This window comes from Miniopterus natalensis, chromosome 11, assembly GCF_054644295.1.
Source record: "Miniopterus natalensis isolate mMinNat1 chromosome 11, mMinNat1.hap1, whole genome shotgun sequence".
NCBI lineage: Eukaryota > Metazoa > Chordata > Mammalia > Chiroptera > Miniopteridae > Miniopterus > Miniopterus natalensis.
This window is the reverse complement of record NC_142091.1, coordinates 48,706,329-48,731,244: the sequence shown is the minus strand read 5'-3', so window position 1 is coordinate 48,731,244 and position 24,916 is coordinate 48,706,329. Positions and strand designations below refer to the sequence as shown.

At 41.9% G+C, this 24,916-nt stretch overlaps 1 protein-coding gene across 3 annotated transcripts in view; it reads left to right on the top strand.

Annotated features, from left to right (window-relative positions):
* Window positions 1-24,916, top strand: part of RRAS2 (RAS related 2) — a 68,915-nt gene that overhangs the window by 40,291 nt on the left and 3,708 nt on the right. For 2 of the 3 annotated variants that reach the window (XM_087821747.1, XM_016225196.2), the window contains exons 2-4: window positions 12,847-12,934; window positions 14,414-14,516; window positions 14,683-14,791. In XM_087821747.1, the coding sequence (XP_087677873.1) occupies window positions 12,847-12,934; window positions 14,414-14,516; window positions 14,683-14,791 (300 nt within the window). Of the gene's footprint in view, window positions 1-5,500; window positions 5,613-12,846; window positions 12,935-14,413; window positions 14,517-14,682; window positions 14,792-24,916 lie in introns of those variants that run through there. The other variant, XM_016225198.2, reaches the window with a different exon arrangement.

Here is a 24,916-nt window from a genome sequence, read left to right as displayed (position 1 = left end):
TGGTCTCCTTGCTGGTCCTTCCTCAGATGTGTTTACCCTTACTCTCACCTTGGTGTCTTTAACTTCATTTTCATTTTGCCAGAATAATCTTCCTCTAGACAGCAGCATGGCTCACTCCCTCAATTAACCTTGGATTCTTTCCTCAAATGCCACATTGTCAGTGAAGCCTTCTGTGGCCCATGTTTGTAATACCACATCTTCCCCCCTTGCTGCTGCGCTGACAACATCCTTTATTTTTCTTCAGAGTTCACATCACCTCTGATATATTATGTTTATTTGTTGATGGTGAATTCTCCAAAGAACTGAAAGTCCGGTGAGAGCTGGGATTCCATCCTCAGCTCCTGACACTTGTAGATTGAGTTACAAGTGGGTTAGTGAGTGAACCTAAGGAAAAAGATTCATGTGGAAGTCTTCAAAGTTTGGTAGATTGTGGGCTACTTCCTTCACTTCTAGTTTTGCTTCTACAGACCATTCCTTGCTCTAGAAGAGGTGAGAAATGAAAATGGGGTTTAGGATATTCGTAGGTAGCAGTGGATAGAGGGGAAAAGAAATGAAAAAGGAAGTAACCAGGCTCTGGGGAGCAAAAGTTACAGCTGGAAGTGAATTGGTCAGCTACCTGCTTATGGGGCAGCCTTTCATTTCTAAGTTTGGAAAGCTAGAGAACCAATTTTCGAATGCCCATTTTGAGCTAAACAGTGTACTGGGTACTTTGCAGTGTCACTTAATCTTCTCAGTAGTCCTTTCAAATAAGAATCATGGCTGTTTTATAGGCCAGGAAATTGAGATTTAAGAGGTTAAGTAACTTTTTTAAGATCACAGAGCAATTAAGTAATATATACAGGTCTTACTGACTCCAAAATCTATGCTCTCTCTTACACTTCATAATACCTGAAGGGGGGTTCTACGTATATTAATAATTTCCACTTTATATGATGGTGTAAAAATTTCAGGAAATTTTCATGTATCTTATTTGCTCCTTGTGACAAACTTGTGAAAGTAGCTATCATCTCAGCTTTGCAGGTAATAGAACTTGATGTCAGTGATGTGATTTGCTGCAAATTCTACAGCAAGGAAATAGCAGGAGCTAGGGCTTTAAGCACCTCTTCCTGTCTTAAAATCTGATACTCCTTCTTTTATACCACAAACTTAAAGATAATTCTTGAGAGCACCTACACATTATATTTGACACACTGTAGGAGGTAAATATATCATAAAAAAGTTACCTGGAATTTTTTACGAGATCATAAGAAGTGTCAACCGATGGTTGGCGCCAATTCAAAAGCCAACAGGAATCCCCAATTTGGGGTGAGGTGAAGAAGGAAACTATTTAGTGCAAACAGTTTGATAAGTGCTACAGCATGGCTGTTGTGAAAACAGCAAGGCAACGAGGCTGTCTCCTGGTCAGTGACCCTGGGGCAGGGGCCAGGCCCCCCTTCAGCTAGGCAGGTCTGCTCTGTGGCGGTCCCTGCGCTCCGCGCTGCCCCGCCTCAGTCCACGCTCGCCTGTCCTGCTCCAGCTAGGTGTCCCCAGTGTTTCAGCCTCCGCCGGGGAGCCACCTTCCGCCCTGGGCCACTGCCCCCCGCAGCCCACAGGGGAGCTGGCTTATATAGCAGAAACCTCGCTGCTGGCCCCTGATTGGTCAGGACAGAGCGGCTCTGATTGGTCGGAGCCGTGCGGCTCCGGGTTGGACGGAAAGCCTGAGTCCTATTGGTTGCGCTCGGACTCCGGGCCTCCTTTATTGAGGGCCGGCGCCGGCGGGCAGCCTGGCGGGTGAGGAAGGGGGCTGTGCAGGGGCTGCTCCCCAAGTGCAGTTTACCTGAGAGTCCCGTGCAGGAATGGCCGCTAGGCTCTGGGGTTTTTATTTTAAATTATTTGAGCCCAGGTAGCCACCAGGAGCCCTTCTTAGTCCTCAGGTTTCCTTTTTTTCCTTTCGGGGTTCGCAAGAACAAATTCCTCATGCACAGCTAAAAGTCAATAAAGAGGCTGACTCTCCCAGGAACACTCACCTAGTTGTAGAGCTGGGACTGGAACCTAGGTTTCCTTGTGCTCCTGTGCTCTGCTTTTATTACTACAGTTTATACTTAATCTGTGCAGGTCTTTCCCCTTGGTTCCCTCTTTCGTTCACATGTTTCAGCTTTCAAAACCTACAAAAATATTTTTCTCCCACTCAGGTCTCCCAGCAACCCAGTTCTTTCCACAGGTAATTGAAGTTAATCAGTTTCTTGTATGTCTTTCCAGAGGTATTTTATACACATAAAGGAAATACGTAGGCTGTGTATTTATTTAACAAGGTATCTTGCAGATTACTCTATATTAGTACAGGAAGTCGTTTTTTTTTAAATGGCTTCATTCATATTGAATGAATGTTTCATAATTTAACCACTCATTTACTGAAGGACATTTAAAGTTGTTTCCAGTCTTTTAAATTAAAAGCAATTCCATGACTGACTTTGCACATATTTCTTATAGACACAGATGAATCGTTAGGATAAATTTCTAGAAATAAAATTGTTAGGTCAAAAGAGACTATTTTTATACATATTTTTTATATTGCCATACTTAGACCTTTATTTTTTTTTTCTCCTTTCCATTGATTTTTTGAGAGGAAGGAGGAGAGAGAGAAACTTGGAAGAGAGAGTGATACATTGATCGGCTGCCTCCTGCACACCCCCTACTGGGGACTGAGCCACAGCTGGGGCATGTGCCCTGACCGGAGTTGAACCTGCAAACTTTTGGTGCAGAGGATAACTGCCCAACCAACTGAGCCACACCTGTCAGGGTAGACCTTTATTTTTTAATGTAGAAATGGCGTGTTTTCACTTTGAAACTGCTTTTGTTTTTTTTCTATTTGGCAGTAGCAGTTTATAATTTATAAAGTAACTTACTTTAAGAGTAACAGGATTTCTTTTTTAAATGGTGCATGCTATATGCTTTTTATGTCAGGATGGTAGGTTAAAGAAAGTGGAAGCAGTATTGCTTTGGAGTCAGAACGGAATTTGGATCCCAGTGCCACCAGCTTACTAACTTTGTGACCTTTGGTGGTAGGTCACTTAAACCCTGAGCTTCAACAATCTCATCTGTAAAATGGGAATAGCCTTACAGAGTGTGTTGCCTAGAACTACTGTATATGACTGATTCTGAGAGAGACATTTTTTCTCTCCGTACATTTTGGTATCTCTGACGTTGAAATGCTTCATATCCAAAGACAAGCCCTAGTTATTTGGGCTTTTTTTTTCTTTGTTAGCACATAAAATAATGATGGCCTTATAATTGAAGGCATCCTAGATTTGATGAAATAGGATGAGTTCACATGCTGGCCCAAGTGAACTGTGCTAGGGCATGGTGTAGGTGGCAGAGTGCAGCGTGATGGGAAGAGTTCAGGGTTGGCATGGGGGGTGGATGGGTTTTAGAGGAGTGGGTTTAGCAGTGGTGTTTTGTTCCAGGCAAGTAGTCAACACAGCAGATCCATCACATAGTGGGGGGATAGTACATCTGCTTGGTGGAGCACAGGAACAAATGTTACCCACAAATTTGGGTATATGAAAGTTGGAATTACGGCAAATTGTTTATGGGTAACAGGACTTTGGCTCAGGGCTGAGATTTAGGAACCATGTACTAATTTATGGCAGGAAGACTTGAATGACTGTGGAGAAGATATTTGCAATCATATATTTGACAAGGGATTTGTATACAGGATATATAAAGAATTCTTACACTCAACAATAAAAAGACGACCTAATTTAAAAGTGGGCAAAGATTTGAATAGACATTTCTCCAAAGAAGGTATACAAATGGCCAATAAGCATGTGAAAAGATAACCAACATCCCATTAGGGAAATGGCAATCAAAACTGCAAGGAGATATTACTTTACACCTGCTAGAATGGCTAGAATAAAAAAAACCACAGTATTCAGTAACAAGTGTTGGTGAGGATATTGAGAAATCAGAACCTCAAGTAATGCTGAGGAGGATGTAAAATGGCACAGCCACTTTGGAAAACTCTGGCGGGTCCTCAGAGTTAAGCATAGCCTTGCCCTGTGATCCCCCCATTCCACTACCAAGTACGTGCCCAAGAAAAATGAAACATGTTTACACAAAGGGTGTATATGCATTCCTAACAGCCTTGTTCCTAGTAGCCAAAACGTGGAAATGACCCAGATGTCCATCACTCAGGAAGTGATGGATGAGTGCAGTGTGGTACATGTGTAGGATGGTGTCTCATGAAAAGGAATGAGAAATGAAGGACTGATGCATGCTACAACACGGATGCACGTACAAACAAAAAATGTGTCCCCAGTTCTAGGAATGACCTGTATTGCTTAGGAGATTCGCAGTGTAAGAAAAGGGTTCAGAGTAGAAGCAGCTGAATTATAAGAGCTGGAACACCTGTTGGTTGGGGAAATCCTTGAGGAGAGGGAGAAGAAGTGGTGATATTGGGGTTTGGGAATAAAACAGGCAGTTACCGGCATTGCCAAGGTCAGACGAAGAACAAAGCTAACAGTGCTGAGACTCGGAATGTTGGCTTCCTGCCTGAAGTAGGCATTAACCCTGCAGGCTGCGTGGTGGGGCTGAGCCTGCAGAAGGGGCCTGGGGGACCCCAGCGTGGGGAGGACCCTGATATGGAGAGGAAGGATACACGGATAGGACACAGGCTGAGCCTGGATGTTGCGTGCTCCTAGAGGTCAGGGGCTGTTCATCTAAAGGGTCCCACCGAGGCCAGCATTATATTGTTTAGGCATCTGTTGTCCACATGAGGTGGGTAAGGAAGGCTAACTTAACTAAGGAAATAGCTACCGGGATGGAAAGGATGAATTGGATGTGGAAATTCCCTACGAGTGCAAGGTTCAGTCAAGGCAAGAGCTGGAAGACACAAAAAAGACCTGTGCCTTGGTGTGAAAAAAAATGAATGTCATGGGATTTCTTCAAGTTTCCCATGGGGATGATGTGCGTGGTTGATTTAATGTCTACATATCATACATGGGCCCTCTCTGTTTATCTGTTACTCTCTACCAGCCATTGTGCTTTGAAAAAATCATTAATTCTTACCCTTAAAATTTCATGTAGAGTATATGTGTTACATGTTGTAATGAGACTAATAATTGGGAGATGAGAGCAAACAAATAGCTATTACGGTAAAGCAAGGGAAATAAACTTTTCATGCTTCCTGACAGAGGCACTGCCTTACTGGCTTCTAAATATGCCGGCTGTGAAGGTGTAGGCCATCCTCCAGTCCGGCTTTTCTTACCTGCAGATGGCTGCGTGCGTGTGTTGTGTGTGTGTGTGTGTGTGTGTGTGTGTGTGTGTGTGTGTTTGTGTGAATAGTGGCTGTAGCCATGGCAGGCTCCCTTTCCTCGTGTTGACAGTTTTAGAAATCACTTGACTGGTATTATGAACTAAAAATGTTTGTGTGCTCTCCACCCCATAGGTTAGTTTTACAAGCTGTGGTGCTGTAGAGGGCAGGGAAAGAAGGAAAGAGGAAAACCTTTCTCTTTTCTTCTTTCCTTTAAAGCCGGTGGGTTCGGAAGGACAACAGCTTTGAAGAAAAAGCTAAAGCTCCCTTTGGGAAGCTGACATGAAATTGTTGCTGAACCTCTGAATAATTTTCCCTCAAGGTCTGAAGCTTTTCATTTCCTTTCCCTCTTGTGCTGAAAATGTTACTAAAGATTCATTTTGGTTTTGAATGTTGCTTTTTAAAACAGCAAGCATAGCTTGAGGGGCTGGGGTGAGCTTTCTCATATTGCAGTGTGCTCTAATTTAGGCTGATAATTTTTCACCTTGTGCCTCTGGGTGAGATTAGCTTTAATTAATTAGTTTTAACTCGAGAGTGGCAGGAACAGTGGGGAGAGAGGTAAGTGGTTTTGTACCTAGACTGTTTTCAGAATGAGGCTAAAGGTCGAGTAAGAGTGTGGTAGTGGGGAGCTGGGGCAGGACGCGGAGGCTGGGGTGTACAAGGGGAACCCCAAAGACAGACTTTTCTTCCTTCTAAGTGTAGCTTAGGGCTGGCTCTGTGCTCTGGGGAAGGAAATTAAATCCTCTTCCCATTTCTTTTTAGGGCCAACTGACTCTGCTTCAGAGGTTAGAACTTAGGGTTAATACTGGCTCAGGACTGTATTTCTATGGTAGTTTTTGTGGTGTAGCCTGTGGACCTAAACACAAATTTTTCTTTGGGGAAATGAGCACCAAATAACTGACTTAGAAACAAACTTTTGTAATAGGACCAGTTCGTAAGTTAACTTTGTACTGTGCTTTTGCGTGTTGCATACCAGGCCCATTGATTTGCAACCAAATACTTTCTACATGAGGTGTACATATCACTAAGATTGCACAGAAGTCACATGGAGGCCTAAGTTTTGTTAAAAAGAAACTAAAAGGATTATTGGATTTAGTGTAGCTTTTATTATTCTGCATTCGAGTTCTGGGGGATAAATTACAGAGATCTCTGTAATTATACATGTTAGATTAAATGAAATGCTAATTTCAGTCAGGAAAAAAATAAGTACTTGAGTGAAGGAATATCAAGCATATTGGAAACATTGGACATAAAAATAAGAGCGGGTGTTGCAGGGAACAAAGGTTCTCTGTGACTTGACAGCTGCTGTTAAAAAGTGACACCAGGAAGAGCCGGCTCTGGCTTACAGCTGCCTGGAGTTGCTGCAGTCTTCTCTAGTGTTACCAGAGGAATTTGTACAGCTCTTGTTTTAGCAGATAGAGGCTACTGATAGCTAACCAGTAGCCTCTTACTGTGCTCTGGGAAATTAATTCCTAACTTCCCGCTACGATCTTTACAATATTGGGTTTTCCAACAGCCAATATTTTGAGGTTCTAATGATGTACAAGGTAGATCATTAGATTACCTTGCAAGGAAGTTCTAAAACACATGAGATAGACTTTTGGATATGTCACATCTATTTGGACATATATAATTGAGTTTCAACTGGAACTCTAACCTTTAAAATTTCTCTTGAAGCCCCAAAGACAGAATAAAATAACAGTTGCCAAGTCACCCTCATATTCCAAGGACATGCATAGAATGTGATCTTACATTGGTTTTGCACATTTAGCCCATACCTTATCTCCAGGAAATAAAAGTGTGGAGAGTTAAGGGTTCTGAGACGAAGATGTTTTGGGGGAGAGCTGTTAGTATGTGGTGTGTTCTTTGCCCTTTCCCACCTTCATACATAGCGGAGAGTTGATGCTTTTCTTATATCCCCTTCACTGAAGCCAGATGATGGGGAAAGTGCTAACGGAATTATTCTGAGAACTTGACATGTATCCCTTTTGTTTGGGAGGATTAGTATGTGAATCTGTGAATTGATAGCAGAGCAGAGAGAAAAAGAGAGGACTATGTACAGAGTGGGGCAAAGGATGTGTACAGTTGTGAGTGCACAAAAAGTTTATTCTTGAATTTTTATTAATTATTGTATTATTTTCCATATGAACAGCTGTACACTTACTTTTGCCCCACCCTGTAGTTAGCAATCTGAACTTCAAAAGACAGTAGTTGTTTCCCAGAGCTTCTGGATGGAACCAGCTTAAATTAAAGCCTTCTAAAATGGGACGCAGCGTGTGGCCCCCAGGAGATGATGTGGATCAGGAGGAGGTGCCCATTGAAGCCCTGGGGACTGAGAGTGGGAAGTGTAAGTGGCCAAGTCTCACTTAAGTCCTGGGAATGACGTGGAGGGTCCCACGTAGGGACTCTTCCAGGAAGCCCACAGGCCTCGTGAGAAAGCACAGGCACCAGATTCGTTGGTGCGGCCTTTCAGCTCCTCTTACCTCTGCCCCCTGCTGCAGCTCCAATCCCGAAGGAGCCAGCGACAGCCTTGCTGTAAAAATTAATTGGGAAAATATCACATAATAAAATGTAGTGTTATCAACTGCTTGCCACCTGTTAAGTGCTAATTAGAGGGTAACTGCTGTTACTGTGATTGAGGATACTTTTTTAAAAAGTGGGAACAGTGGAAGCGGGAATGAGGAGGAGCATGAACGTCATTTAACTCTAGAAAGTCAGAGTAAATAGAGCAGGAGGAGCTTTGGCCAGAGGGCCTGCAAACTAACTTTGGTGCTGGACCTGCCAGCCGTTTAAGCACTAGGGAGGTCACTTTACCTCTGACAAAAATCTGTGTCCCTATTGAGTGTATATTCTATCTGAGTGGGGGAAAGGGTGGACAGTAAAAGTAAAAAATAAAATATAAAGAAAACTGGAAAATATTTTGACCAAGAAAAAAAATTAGGCTTCTAGGCAAGTTAGTCTAGAGTAGAATGAGGTGAAAGCTCAGTTAAAAAGCACCCCTTCTTCCCTTGACTTGACCCTTCCTGTAGTACTTATGTGCCATAGATTAAAAAATAACTTTCATATGCAAATTGGCAAATATATGCAAAAGTAGAGAGAATAGTATAGTATACACTCTATACACACGAGCCAGATTCAGTAGTTATCAGTGTTTTTCTCTATGGTTTCATCTGTTTCCTTCCCCTGCCCTCTCCTTTTCCCCTCCCCTTTCTGCACCCCATGTTTTTAGAGGACTCCAAGGCTCTCCTGAGAATGGTGCTGTGCTCAGAACTGCTGTCCTTTGTTTACAGCTCCCCAGTGGCGCAGAAGATCCAGCCTCCTATCCTTTTGATGCGCAAGGTAGCAGACTTAACCATCAGCTGGCCTGACTGAGTTTCCCAGTCTCTGACCACCTGTCGGGGTTCCAGGCACCGCTCAGTGGCAGTGCTTGGGGACTACACTTTCACCAGTAGCTCGGCGGCAGGAGAAAGTGGGTTGTCACTCTTGCCCACTGAATGCAGAAGTTGTCAGCTCATTCTCATTCCTTCCCTTTCCCTTTTTTTTCTTCCCGAAGACAGCTGCTTTGAATGGGAAGATACTGCGTTGGCCACGCAACCCAGTGGCATATAATCAGGAATAGTATTCCTGCTATCACATTATTAAGGGCTTCCGACAGCCTTACCCAGACCGGCTTTTATCAGGGGAAGTAATCTCCCTGCCTGAATGGGATGGCTTCCCTAACCCTAAACTTTTCTCCACCACTCCTAACAACCTTAAAGAGACTTAGGTTTCTTTGTCCTTCTTACTATCTGGATGGCATCCTCGCTTTGCAAGAACACATTTTTTCTTTTTCTTTCTGGCTAGGATCCTTCTCTATGCATCCTTTCCTGAGATACCAAGAAAACACATTATCCCCCCACCCCGCCCCCGCCTCTCCCCCATCCAGTGTGTTCTTCTGAACTGCAGTCCATTCTCCTTTCCTGCCCTTGGCTGAACCTCTGCAGTCTTCCGCAGTGCAATACCTGCTTGTGTTTTTCTTGCTCTCTGCTACAGAATATCCTTCCTGGACTGTGGTGGGTAACAGTTTTCAGCTTCAGTAGAGAGTCTGTTTTCTTTTCTGGCATATTGCTGGGGCTCTGTGTTTGTAGGCCGATGTGCACATGGTCCCTATGCATTGAGGCACTGCAGTATTAACCCCTTACATTTTGTCGCCTTCTGAACAAGCGTGGTATTGGCATTTCATGCTGTTCTTTGGCCAGTACATTTAACACTCCTCATTCTCCCATCACAGCACAGTTACTGATGTGCAAAAAAACAGTGGGCTCTGAAAGTAGGGACTTTGTCCCTGTGATGCTCCATAAATAATTGTTGAGCAAATGAATGAAACCAAGAGAGCAAGAGCAGTCGGCTGACGGATTTAAAGGAGTGAAGAATAAGCCTACGAGTGGTGAGCAGCACAGATCAAATTCGAAGGCTTTGCTTGCATACGGTGTAAACAAAGGACTGAATCCTGTGAGCAATGAAGCAACCACTTAATCCAACCGTTTGTTAATTTATATAATTTAGGTATAATTTATGCAAGAAAATGCACATACAACTTGATGAATTTTTACATATGTGTGTACCTGTACAGTTAGTTACAGCTTAGATCCAGAAAATATTTCCAGAACCCCAGATGGGGTGAGGTAGCTTATATTTTGATTGCCAACATTTTGGATACCAAGTCCCATGGTTGGTCTGTGGTACAACTAGGATTGGGATGATTGCAGCTGTTCCTGGGATTAGCAAGTCTTTATACTTGAATAAAAATACTAGTTCATACCATCTAAGCATGTGACAGCAATAATACAATGATTATTATGGTTAACATTTATGAATCATCAGCATGGCTTGGCACTTTTTATGCATTATCTCATTTTACCTGTTCCACCAGGTTTTGTTACTCTCCACTTTTACAGATGCTAAAGGTTAGAAAGGTGAAGTCATTGCCTCAGGTTCCACAGGTAGCAAGTAGAGTTAGAATTCAATCCAGGACTGTCCCTCACCAGAGCCTGATTTCTTGTTAGTGAGCAAATGTCTGGTACTCAAGTTTAAGTAACAAAAATGTTAAGTCTTTGTGGTAGGATGTGACAGTCTTTGTTACCTGCACATGATGAATGCTCGTTTTAGGCGTATTCTGACCTGTGGCTTATTAGAATTATGAGAGGGAAAGGGAGTCTTTGATTCTGTGACGGCCAGACCCAGAGTGATGCTGCCACTGAACTCAGGAGGCTTGCCTTGGAGTGTTCTGTTCGAGAACAAGATGTAGTTGTCACAAGGCAACTTTGTTTACTTGCAGCAAGTAAAGGAAACGGGATTTCTCTCCAAAGCTCTGTCTTGCCCAGACCTTGAGATCTTTGTTCTTTCAATCAGTGTTCCTTAGGATGGATCTTTGTGAGGCAGGAAGATGCTTTTCAGTAAGGATGACTCTTTAAAATCTGCATATATATAGTAAGAAGATGCTGGACTCTGCAGGCAAATTTTGAGAACAGGACACAATGAAGATGAAATGTGGACCTAAATATCCAGAAATTCCAACAATTAATTTGTCTTAAAAGTTAATGTGAGTGGAATAAGTGCTTGCCAGTGTTAGTCAGCAAAGTGGCAAACTTTTTACATTAAGATTGTGTTTCAAGAACTAAGACAGCCAAAGAAAACACGAAACTTCCACAGCCACTAAATTTATTTTAATGGCCCTCAAAGTTGCTTAAACTGTGAGTCTTGTAGAGGTGTTAATGTTTTAATTTGGTCTCACAATGCGAAAAGAACCCATCCCATTGAAAGAATCCTAGCTGTTATGCATGACCTGGACATTTGAAAAATGTATTTAATGTTTGTGCACTATGTTTTCAGACAAAGCGGGAGGGACGATGGGCCACTTTATTTAGCACATTTAGGCATAAGCTGGGAATACTCAATGAAATTCAGGTTTTATGAGATGAAAGCAGGGCAAGAGGCATCAGGCTGCTGTGGAAAAACGTGTTTCAGGAAACTAATCTTAAAAAGATATAAACAGCGTGCTTTATACAACTTGCTTGGTGAAAGACTGTAGTTTTAAGTTGTTTAGAGTAGTGGGTACAAAGGATATTGTTGCCTTGTGTTCACTTTTTGAAGAGGTGCGGGTGCCAATAAGTGAGTTCAGGATTGTTTTGATATGTTTATTTTTAAGTGGGAAATGGGGTGGTGATGGAAATGGCTTTCTCCTCCTCACTGCTCCTGTTGGTAAATGTTTCTTTTACAGACTTTGTTTAGTCATGCATTTAAGTGAAACCATCAAAAGGGAAATAGGATTATGGACGCTGAATTCTGTGATTAAAGTTAATCCTAAAATATAAATGTGGAAAGTGTCCTTCAAAAATAAAATAAATATGTAAATTCATGGTAGCAGGCAGATCAGTATTCTCTCCCTTCCCACCCTGCCCTCCACAAACCAGGGATTTTTTTACTGTCCTGTGCAGAGTGCCTGTTTCTGAGTAGCTTTTTGGAGTTCGGATAGGTCCCCATTCCCAGGGCTGTCACTTAAGACTCCCTGCCCCTGCAGCCAAGCAGGTCCAGCTGCCAGGGGCCCTTGCCTGAAGAATGGCTGAGCACCTCTGGTGGTGGGTCTCAGCGTCAGGCTGCCTTCCTCCAGGCCATTCCCTCAGACTTTGTAATGAGCCAGTGGGAAACTAGGCTTTGAGGGGAGAGGAGACGTGCAGAACAAAAGCAGGGTGATGTCAGTGTCCTAGTTAGTGCCCTTCTGTAAGAATGGGGAGCTAAGTCTCGCTCAGATTCTTGTTGCTGTTGTTTCCTTCTTAAAACCATTTTTTTAAAAAATTGTGAAATGTAATACACAAGCATTTAAGTGGTTCTCTAAGTAAGATGCTTCCCTTCTGACTCTGCCACCTGAACTGTCCTTTCTGCTGGTGATGATTTGAGAGGATAATGTTTGGGAGGCTTTGCTAACGGGAGAGGGAAATCGAAATTAAAATAAAACAACAAGAATGTCAGTGAAAGAATAAGTTTGAGATCCCTGTAATTGAGAGAGTCCTGAAGTCATGTTCCTTATGATAATATACAAGGCAGGTGAAAGCGACAAGGTGTGAGAAAAGCCGGGAAAGGGAATCTTCCAGGCCTCTCTGTTGTTTCCATTGGTTTCAAACTACTTTGTTCCGTAGACTGATGCTTTCAGGTTGCAAACAGACCTGAATTATAATTTACTGTGTTTTTCTAGTTTTTCTTGAGATCTAGATTCTTAGATATATATATTCCTATATATGTGTTAATTATGAAAAAAAAAACAAAACACAAAACCCTGCAGATCTTTTACGGTTGTCTTGCATATTTCAGATATGAAAATTCAGAGATACTTATTTTCTTTTCTCCACTTGGAAGCTGCTCTAAATGTACTTCGTTTAGTGGGGAATTGACATAGTAGAGATAAGCCTAAATACAATGAAAATATTTTGATAAATTCCAGATATGTGGGGTTTGATAAAGTTACATTGGTACTTGTTTAGGCAGACATGAATTTTAAAATAAGGCACTTTTTCTTACAGTCCTATTTTGTGACGGATTATGATCCAACCATCGAGGATTCCTACACAAAGCAGTGTGTGATAGATGACCGAGCAGCTCGGCTAGATAGTAAGTAATCTTTCTTTATTTGATAGTTCACATATCCTATTTATAGAAACTAAGCTCTGATGTTTTTCTAGGTTAAATATAATTGAAATATTAGATGATCTGGCATATAAACCCATCTCTTTCTTTAGTTTTGATTGATAAATCTGCATATTGGGGAATTTAAATATTCCTCAGTAAATGTAAGGTTAAACAGTACCTGAATTGATCTTGTTGTGGTGAAACTAATAGTGTAACATTGTAACTTGAAGTTGTATTTATTGGGACATTTGGAAAAAAGTGAGGTTTCAGCCCTTCCTACTGTTAAACAAAAAATTTAACTTCCATGGCTAAAAATCTTTTTAAAAGAAAGAGTTTATTAGGCCATTGCTAGAAAAAAAGTACCAGTCTTGGGGCATGGAGTCTAAGCCAGTAACAGTATGGCTGGGCAGGAAAGACAGCATGTCACCCCCGTGCTTTGCAAGCAGTAAGTGCTGGGGAGAAAGATGTAAGCCGTTCTGAAAAGGATTCCCATTATCTAGAGACAAAGGGGATGGGAGAAAGTGAAGAGGGCTTGTTCTGGGGTAGGCCCAGAGAGTCCCCGGGAAGAGGTGTCAAGCTCCTGTGGATTAGCAGTGGGCAGCACATTCGAAAGTTCGTGTGTAAATAAGAAGTGGGGGCTCCTGGGGTTCTGTGGCACCCGGCTCTTCTCTCTTTTGGATAATCACGGAAAGAGCCACCTGGAAATTACTCCTAAATCCCAACAGATACACAGGATTGCGAGTGGTTTTTTGTCAGTCCTGGTTCACAGCTATTAGCAGGCTACCTGTTCTGTGTCTCTCACACTCTCTGGCTGCTGTAATTTTAATTTAGAACATCTAAGGGTTTTTTTCTTGTCACTACCTTTTGACGAAGCGTAAAATGGGTGAAGTAAGTAAAGAAGAGCTTCAATATTTGTTAACTTGCTTAGAATTTATGCAGAGTCCTTAGCAAATGGTGTTTTTTCCTTGGCAAACATTTCACCTCTCCACAAAAGAAAGGCCTGTTCTTTTGATTTGTATAAGTTCTTTCATTCACAGAGATGAAGACACACATTAGCACCTGCACCTTAAGTATGGTGTTTGAGGGGTAGAGCAAAGTTCTTTTTAAAATTTATAAGTATCTAAGTATCTTTTTTAGTTCTATCTGTGGAGGAGATAAGCATTCAAATGATTTCAGAGGTTATCTGACTCCATCTGCTTAGATGTACTTGATATTTTTAACCTTGTAATCGGTATGCTAATATATTCTCACTACAAAATCAACCTGTGCTGATGAAGATAACTCTGAAACTGGCTGCCATTAGAATATATTTGTCTTTAGTATTGAGAATAAAGTACTAAGAGGGGAAGAACGCCATTTCTTTATCACGCTAAGTATGACGTGCTCTGGGCCTGCCTTTGTGGGGATGCCGTTTGTAAAATGCAGACGCAAACACAGTTACATATGTTGGTTTTTCTTTAGTTCTAGATACAGCGGGACAAGAAGAGTTTGGAGCTATGAGAGAACAGTACATGAGAACCGGCGAGGGTTTCCTATTGGTCTTTTCAGTCACAGATAGAGGCAGGTTTGTACCAATATCAAAATGGAGATCTATTCTTCAGTCTAGCCCACTGTTTTATTAAATTTGGATTTTTTTCATTTTTATAGATAAAAAGAAAAAGTGTACTAAATTGGGCATAGGACGTGCTGCTATTTGGGCCAAGTTGATTAATTTGTTTTTGTGTTTTTAGTTTTGAAGAAATCTATAAGTTTCAAAGACAGATTCTCAGAGTAAAGGATCGTGATGAGTTTCCAATGATTTTAATCGGTAACAAAGCGGATCTGGATCATCAAAGACAGGTGAGAAGGAATTTCACACTTGGGAAACCAGTTGTTTACATGTAAGTGAATGGATGTATTTAATGAAACAATTGAAAGTGCCATGATCAAAAAACTGTGCTGAGTTTGACACAGGCAGCACACTGTTTACAGAAGTCACAATAGCTAAGAAATAAAAAGGAAGTAGATTTGGGGAAATTAAATTTTCACATTTTTTTCACAAAACTTTAGTGGACTGTATAAGCTTGCAAGTATTTGTACCAGCTCAGTTCACATGTTATGATTTCTTGGGTAACATCCAAAACTTTAATTCAGTTAGACAATCTTAAAGTTACCCCTAAAGGCCTAATCTATTCAGTATTAGTGCTAAATTAGCTTCATTTAGAAAATGGATTTGATTTAAATTACAGGATTTGATTTTTTTTCCTAAGTCCCATTAATGACTGAATTTCCTGTTAATTTTTCACGTTGGCTAGCTCTAACACCAGTAACCAGCAAGAGAAGAATATTTTTAGTATTTAGTTGCAAGCTGGTTTATACTCACTTGCTTCTTTACCCTCCTATTTCACATTTAATTTAAAAACTTTTGGGTAGATATCATTCCCTCATCTTTTTGTGGGTGAGGGAAACAAGGTCAGGTGTAAATGCAGGCTGTACATTATTTGGGGGTTTCTTTTTGTGTCTTTATTTCTTTAAGGTCTTTATTCTCTACCCCACATCTGGAATAGAATTGTTTAAATTGTTTCCTGACTTTGCTGGTATTTAAGTTTTCTTTTGTTTTTGTATAACCTTATGTTAATAGATCCTTAAGATTTTGTGTAAGACGTACAGACATCAGGAAAAGTTGCTCCATAGCACCAAGGACAGCCTTCCATTTTGTAGTTAATTATTAAAAAAACATAATCTTTGATTTGTGTACTCTCTTTGTAAAATTTTGTTGAAGGTATACCAAATTTAAATCATGGAGTTACGAGAATATTGTTCTAATGCTAAAATTTAGAAATGTTTACTGATGGTACTTGATGTAGAATAAATTTTACTGCTAGGTCTCTTTCAAATCTGAATTATTTATAAAGTTAAGGTAAAAAATTTGATCTTCATTTCAAACCAGTATAAACTGTTTGAGAGTAATTTAGAATATTGCATTACTCACATCTTAAACCTAGAGTCAACAGTCCATCTATTTTTTAATTTATTTTTTATTTCTTTGGGCCATTTCCTTCAGGGTTGCTAAATCTAATTATATTTATTGAATGTTACCCAGTGGAACCTGTCTGCTGTCCTTCTCGGCCTTTTCTGCTTCTAGGAAGACTTTTATATGCCAGGGTGTGGGAGATAATGCCAAAGTAGCTCTGTGGTGAGCAGGAGGTTCTGTTCTCTGTCTCACCGTAGCGTCTTTCTGCCCATATTGCAGAAATAGGTTTTCCACAAAACGTTTCATGTTGGTAGCTCCAGGACAGGTATAGGCCTGGGGTGAGGTGAAGGTCTTCTGGGGGGTAGATGGTGACAGGTGAGGGACAGCAGGGGAGCATGTGTAACCAGAACTGAGCAGGCCCTGCCAGGATTAGTTGGGGCAAGTGGTCCGTGTGAGTTATTTTTAAGTCATCTGTATATTAAAGATTGCCAGTATTTGGTGTGCGTTTCCATCTGCCTGCAGATGTTTGGCCTACTGTGGCCCTTTGGCCCTGTCTTATACCGTAGGCTTACAGATTTTCCATCTTAAGTTTTTTTCTTTTTATAAAAGTAATGGATTCTCAGAGTAAAATAAAAAGGTGGTGAGAAACAATATAGGGAATGATAAATTTCATATTTCCACCACCTTAAAAATCTGCAGTTAGCTTGGAAATTTTCTGTTATTTCTGTGCTTTAAACCATATGCATAAGTTATGTATGTGCCGAACGCTCTCATGTGTATACTGTATCTTCAGGGGAGAAAAGCAAGTGGCTGAGATGTGACTGCTTCATTTTCCGCGCATTCCTGTAGGTGCCATTCCCTGAAGGGTGGGCGCAGAGGGGCGTGCTGTTGCGCCGCGGGCTTCCCGCCCTCTCTGTCCTAGGCCCCTTCGCCCTCACGCAGGCAGTCGGCTGCGCTCGCCCCGCGTCCTGCCGCTGCCCTCAGTGCCCACCGGCGGCCTCGCAGTGCCCCGCGTTCGTCCGCGCTGCTTTGGGTGGCTGTGACTGACGCCTTCATGCGTAGACTCGCCACACTTTCTTCCCCTTCCTTGCTCTCAGCGTGTGATGAGTGATGTTTCTCTGTTTCACCGAGGAATTCCCGTGTTCCCACCTCCGCGTGAACTGACCTCAGTGCACATGCACCCCGTCCGCTCTTCCCTTCCCCGCGCGGGCACAAACTCTCCACCTGGGCATGGCGGCGCCTCCCGCAGCCCTGGGTCCCCTTGCCTTCCCCAGCTCGTGGGCCCCGCCCCAGCCATCCCTCCATTTCTCTGCGGGACCATTCCCATCAGCATACAGCGTGCGGCGGTGGCCCTCATCTTTAAAACAAAAAGGAACTGGAGCAAATACTTGTTCTTAATCCCACATTTCTCTCCCAGGACCTTTTTGCTGCTGCTCCTCAATAGCGAAGCTCCTAAGAAGCATCACGCCACTTGCTGTCTTTCCTGCCATTCTTGCTCGCACTGGCTTCTGGCATGCAGTGCCCCAGCCAGGGTCACCGCTTACGCAGATGTCAGTGACATTTGACACAGTTGCTCACGTTCTCCATTTTGAAACACTGTTTACTTAGCTCGGGGACACCATTCCCTGCCCTAGCCCCTCCTCCACAGTGGCCTTTGTTGGCTCCTCCTTGTCTTATCTTTCTCGGGTGTCTTAGGGCCCAGGGATGTACAAGGACAAACATGCCTTACCTCCCAGCCTCGAGATGTTACCTTTTTAAAGTCTCTCCATAATTAAAGGTGATGTTCTGTGATGTCTTGGCACCATTAACTGTTCTACCAGGTGAGTCTGGACAGGCCACAGGGACCCCGTAAAAACTACTTCACCCCTGTTTAGAAATGCTTACATTTTGGCCATCTCTAGGTTCTTAGTAACCGGTCAGACTTGCTTATAGTTGTTGATGTAGCTCATTCTTTTCTGCCTTTGTCTTAGACACAATCCTTTGGTCTTGCCCTGGCTTCTAGCCTGTTTTCTCTTTGATAGCAACAGTGAGTTCCCCATGTTCTCTGAGTGTGTGCCTCAGCCTTGGGCATTCCTGTCACTGGCCCCTGAGACTGGGAGCCCATCAGGAGGGGAGATCAGCCAGAAGAGGCTTTGCCTGCTTCCTTTGGCTTCTGTATCTCCGTAGACTTGTTTTCCCATCCACCCAATACTTATTGAACACTTTTTCCAGACACTGACGACAGAGCAGTAGGAAAAAGCAAAGTCATTGAAGTTTATATAAAGAGATTTGTAGAATTTAAGTGGTCGCTTAGCATTACTGTATACCTGGCCCCTTAGAGATGCATTGAACATTTTGTTTATCCTGTCAAAGTTGCAGGGAGAAAACTTAGGTAAGTGATTTGCTTCCCTGGCTAAAATGTAAAGGTAGGTAGGTAACTGTGACAGCACGCTGATGCTGAAACTTAGTGCAGCAGTGCGTGGTCTCGGGCTGTGGACTCTGATACCTGATTTCAGGTTCCATGTCCTTCATACAGCCCTGTCTAGAATGCACTGTGTTTACCCCCTTTTCCCTCCCTGGCGTGCCTTAGCTTACCCCTGTCCTTCCCCCTTCGTTAGGTGTTTAACTGCTAGTGACTCACCAGTTCCCAGTGAGGGGCATGCAGGAGGCAGCCGGTGGATGTTTCTCTCCCTCACCCTTCCTCTCTCTCTAAAAAAAAAAAAAAATTCAACGAAAGACACATTTTTAAAAAAAAGGAACTCATTAAACTTATAATAATACATACGTACGCGTACTAACCTCCAGTCCTCCTGTCAGTGTGCCCCTGCCATTCCCAGGAAAAAGAACCCATCCCCCTCTAACAATAGAGTAAGGGTCTTCTAGCCTTACCTGTTTGTGCCTTGTCTGCATCTAAAAGGTTTGTAAACCATTGACTTGAAGTACATGCATCGAGGGCCTCTCAGTTTCCACCTGTTGGTTTTGTCCATGCTTTATCCTGAGCACACAGAACAAAGATGCACTCAATAAATATTTGCTGAATGAATGACTTGGCATCAGCGAATCAAGATGTGGTATTAATGTGATGACTCTTTCTACACAATAGGTATTTTTGAAAAACAAGTTTTGCTTCTGTAAACTTAGGTTATTCATTAACTGGACACGTCCCCAAGTAAGCATTACAGATGTTTTAGTCTGTTCCTTTAAACCCAGTTTGTTTTAACGATACTGCTCTCCTCACTCCCATCTTGCTCTTCTCTGTTTGGAAATCTAGAGGATGAGATAAGTTCATGTTATCGCTGATTTCTGCTAATACTCATTTGTGCCTTTGAACCGAGTCTCCTTGGAGGTCTCTAAATGTGGATCATTGCATTTGTTGCATCAGATTTACCTTGGTTGTTTGTTTTTTTTAAAAAATATATCTTTATTGATTTCAGAGAGAGGAGAGAGGGAGAGAGAGAGAAACATCAACGATGAGAGGGTCATTGATCGAGCCCTCAACCCGGGCATGTGCCCTGACCGGGAATCGAACCCCGATCGCCTGGATCCTAGGCCACTGCTCAACTGCTGAGCCACGCCCGGCTGGGCTCCCTCGGTTGTTTAAAACAGAACATTTCTAGACAGGGGTTGGACGCACCAATCGAATGCCCGGGGATAAGGCTGAGGATTTGGCATCTTTATTAAACTCTCTGAGTTGGGGAACCTCTAGGAAATCCTCATTTGTAAGCCTTCAGCCTTCTGATTTCTGGCTTCCCAGTGCTGTGGCTTTGCTTTGTTCCTTGTGGTGTTCTGTTTGTTCATTTTTGTTTGCTTTGGTGGTAGCAGCTCTATTTCTACTTAGTTAAATTTAGGCTACCCCAGTGAGCTTGACAGCAGCTTTGTATGTGGTTAGAGAGTTCTTGACCAGAAATGTGGTTGTACAAACTTAGTTGACCTTAATTCCTGGAAGACAGTGGTGTGAGACCATGCTTTAAAAATAAAGGAAGCGCATAAACAGTCTTAGCAGTGGGATTGGTTTATCATCTAGACCATTAATTTGTTAATTTTCTTACTGTGTATAAAGATAGGTCATTTGCCGTTCCCCTCTAGCTGAATTAAATTGTGCAGGAGGGATAAGGCAGACAACCTTTCTGAAGAATCATTGAGCAGAAAGTTAAATAGCAAAATTCTTAAGGACATATATTTTCCTCCCCCAGTCAAATTTATATTAATAAAGTAAGTTGTTGAGATCGACTTGTCTCAAATATTTCCTTTTCTTCCTATATCATCTTTTATTTCAAGGTGTACTTACTTTATTGGTCAATTCATTAACACATGTTATTTAGTTAACTGCTCTGTACTCTCCCAGGCCCTAGATTTACAAAGACAAGTAAGCCTCTTCTCTTCAGAGGACATAATGGCAGGGGAAAGAGAAAACAAGACCCCAAATTGTAGCGTAGCATAGTGTGTTAACACTTGTCCCGGGCCGCTGCAGGGCGGGGCAGGAGCTCGACCCCAAATTGTAGGGTAGCATAGGGTGTTAACACTTGTCCTGGGCCGCTGAGGGCAGGGCAGGAGCTCGCCGAGCTAAGATAGCATCGGCGCTAGGGAGAAGCTGCTGGGTGCTGGAGTCTTGAAGTATTAGTAAGAAACACATTAGGAATGTAGCACTGGGAGGCCTCTCCCCGAAAGGAGCAGAATTTGTGACAACATGGGTATTTTTATAGGAAGGAATTTATATGTGGTCAATTTTTAAAAAAATCAGAATTGTTCTTTCTAAATTCTTGGCTTCATGAAGCTTTCTTTTCTTCCTTGGTTTCCTTATTTAATGTTAATGTTAATTGGTTGCTTGATTTGATTAATTTATATTTCATAACCGAAGGTCTTATGGTACATACGGTGTTTTGAAGAGAGGAGTGGTAAATTAAAAAATTACATAAACTTGAAACCTGCCTGCTGCCCTTTTGGAACACAGCAGGGTAGAAATTGTTACAAAGTACTTGTTAGATGGATATACACATTAATGTCATAATCTATTGATAGTTCACTGTGGTTGGTGAATTTGGGGACTAGAGTATTGGGAGAACAAACTACCTGAAAAGGTTAGCAGAGCAATACCTTGAGCTCAAACGGTCAGAAAGAATTCATAGTAGATCAGCCAGAGGGGAAACCCGTCATCCTTGGGGTATGGAGTGGTGTTCTCAGAAGGGTTTTGTTTCAGTAGTGGGGCAAAATTAGGCCTGGACTGCCTGCTGTTTTGGTACTGGATAACTAACAGGATCAAACTTTCCAAATAACAACCTCAAAGGAAAGCTCAAAGTATTTGTAGGAATACAAACTGTCCAGAACCCAGTAGGTAGAAATCTAGTACCCAAGCATTCACTCAAAAATCACCAGGCGTGTCAAGAAGCAGGAAAATATGACTCACAATAGGAAAAAAGCAATGAAAAGAGACCCAGAAACGACACACATGATAAAATTAGTGAACGCAGACATTAAAACAGTTACTATAACCGTACTCCATATGTTCAGGAAGCTAGAGAAAAGACTATGTTAAGTAGAGACATGGAAGATGCACGAAGGTCAAAAATAGAACTTCCAGAAATTAAACCTACCTTGTCTGAGATTAACAGCAGAAGTAAAGGATGGAAAATTTCTGAACTTGATAAAAACCATAAATGTGTACATCTAAGAAGCGGAGCCAGCCCTGAGCACAAGAAGTATGAGGAAAATGACAACAAGGCATATTATGAAATTGTTCAAAACTCGTGATAAAGAGAGAATCTGGAAAATGACGGGAGAACAAAGATAAAGGTGCCAGCAGTCGTCATCGTTTCTCGTAGGAAACAGTGCAAGCCAGACACCGTGGCGCAACATCTCTGAAGTGCTGAGAAAGCACCTGATGCCTAGAATTCAGTACCCACTAAGCATATATTTCAAAAATGAAGGTGAAAAGACTACTTTTCCCAGATATACAAAAGGCGAATGAATTCATTACCAGCAGACCTGCATTATAGGAAATGTAAAAAGAAGAAAAATTATACCAAATGGAAATCTGGAGCTATACAAAGAAATAAAGAGCACCAGAAATGGTAATTATGTGGGCAGATGTAAATTACTTTTGTTATTTAAATATATTTAAAACATAATTGGATGCTTAAAGCAAAAATAATAACAATGTATTGTGAGGTAAAAGGTAACAAAAATAAAAAGGCAGAAAGGAGAAACATACTCTCGTAATAAGGTTCTTAAACTATACATGAAGTGGTATAATATCATTTGAATTAGATTGTGACGAATGAAAGTGGGTATTATAAACTCTAAAGCAATCATTAAAATAACATAATAGGTATACAGTTCATTAGTCTTCATAGGAGATAAAATGGAATCATTAAAAAAGAAAAATACAGTTAACCCAAAAGAAGGCAGAAGAAGGATAACTACGACAAAGAACAAATACTCTGGGCAGGAAGCAGATTTCAAGGTGACTCAACTACATCAACAATTGCATTAAATGAAAATAGTGTGAACGCCTCAATTGAAAGGCACATTTTGTCAGATTGAATAAAAAAGCAAGACCCTACCAGGAATCTACTTTAAATGTAAAGACACAATAGGTTAAAAGTAATAGGATGGGCTAAAATATACTATGCTAACACAAGTGAAAAAATAGCTGGCCCTGGCCGGTATGGCTCAATTGGTTGACCGAAAGGTTGCCGGTTCGATTTCTGGTCAGGGCACATAACCCGGGTTGCAGGTTCGTCCCCTGGTCGCAGTGCATGGGGAGGCGGCTGGTGGATGTGGGAGCCACAAAAGAAGTATATAAACTATACATGAAGTGGTATAATATCATTTGAATTAGATTGTGATGAGTGAAAGTTTATAGGACTAAGTACTTTTATTAGGAAAGGAAGGTCTCGGTGCAATGACTTCTGCCTTAAGAAACTAAAAGAAAAAGAGCAAGTTAAAAACATACTAATTAGAAGAAGGGAAATAATAAAGCTAAGAATGGAAAGCAATGAAATAAAAAATAGAAAACCATAGAAAAAAAATAAAACCCCCAAACTGGTTTTTAGAAGGCCAAAGTGACAAATCTGGCTAGAATGTTAAAAAAGAGAGAAGACACAAATTACCAACATCAGTAATGGGAAAGATACCATTATTTGAGATCTTATAGCTATGTAAATATTTAAAAGATAATGAAGAAACACTGTAAACTTTATGCTAATAAACTCAGCAAGTAGATGAAATAGACATATTCCATGAAAGGCACAAACTCCCAAAGCTCACGCAGGAAAAAAGAAATAACCTGCCCAGCTGGGCGTGTAGGATCCAGGCGATTGGGGTTCGATTCCCAGTCAGGGCACATGCCCGGGTTGTGGGCTTGATCCCCAGTCGGGGGCGTGCAGGAGGCGGCCGATTAGTGACTCTCTCATCACTGATGTTTCTCCCTCTCCTCTCCTCTCTCTGAAATCAATAAAAAATATTAAAAAAAAAACCAAAACTGCAGTCCAACATCTCTCATGAACAGAGTTGTAAAAATTCTTAATACATTTTCAATAAATACAATTCAACAACATATGGAAAGGACAGTGCACCATTCCTCAAGTGGGGCTGATTCCAGGAACGCAGTGTTGGTCTAACATGTGAAAATCAATTACTATAATTCACCATATTAACAGACTAAAAAGGAAAAAAATCATGATCTCAATAGATACAGAAAAAACCATTTGACAAAATCCAATATCCATTCCTGATTAAAAAAAACTCTTTACAAATGGAACAGTACAACTGGAATAGTGGGGAACTTCGTTACCTTGAGGACAAAAGGCAGCTAATGTCAATTAGCATAAGGTGTTCTATAGTGTTGTTCAGGCCATCTGATCACTACTGCTTTTCTTTACTTGCTCGGTCAATTATTGAGAGAGAGGTGCTGAAATTTCTGACTATAAGTATGAATATATTCATTTCTCTTTGTAGTTCTTTCAATTTTTGCTTCAAGAAACTTCACGCTGTTAGTAGGTACATAAACCCCTATAACAAACAGCATAGTTAATGGTGAAAGACCAAATGCTTTGATCAGAAACAAATCAGAAGTACCCCTCACACCGCTGGTGTCACTGTATTGGTGGTTCTAGGCAGTGAGGTGAGGCCACGGCAGAAAGGAGGCCGTGAAACTGTTATTAGCAAGTGACGTAGCTGTCTGTGTGGAAAAGCCTGTTCCAGAAGAATACCTAGATACAGGAGTTCAGCTTATTTCCAGGGTGCAACAGAAATACACGAAAGTGACAATCCTATTTTTGTAGAGCAAAAGGTACATCATTGAAAAACCAGAAGCATGTGGTTCTCTATGGGTGACAGGCTCCTAAACTCGCTCTTTTTTTCCCATATCTATTTTCTAGTTTTCTTGAGGTGTTTACTTCTGTGGTAATGACAGCAATAAAAAGTCTTTTTTGAGAAACATACCTTTTGTCCCCATGATACACATGTAAATGTAATGTAGTTTAATAATTTTAGGCACATACCGCTATTCTGACCTCCTGCATTGAAAATAAATAAGGCACTTTCCTGCATTCGGTGCACATTCCTTCTCCTTCCTGCCGTTTTCTGCATCGCCCGCTGTGGCACCCTCCCTGCCTGCCTGCCTGCCTTTGCCTTCTGGTGTGAGGAAGGCATTGGAAGGACTCGGGAGCCTGTTCACTGCCACTTTTTCCACATCTTTCTCGAGTGTCTCCTGTGTCCCAGGTACTGGCAACGTAGAGATGGAAAGTCCCCGGGCCGCCGAGGCTCTCCTCCCGCCCTGCACCTCTCGTCGTCTTTTTGACTTGCCGTATCCAGCCATTCGAGGCCCCCTTCCGGCCCTGGAACTTGGGGAGCCCGCTCCCCGCAGCGGCCTCCTTGCACGCCATGTCCTTTGTCAGGGACACTTCCTCGCCCGCCCCCACGTGGCCCCATATTCTTTGTTGAGTTCCTGGCTTTAATCGCTTTCTCCGGGGCGCTTTCCTTGACCTCCCGACAGGGTTATAGACTCTCATTGCGCGTGTCCTTGACCTTCC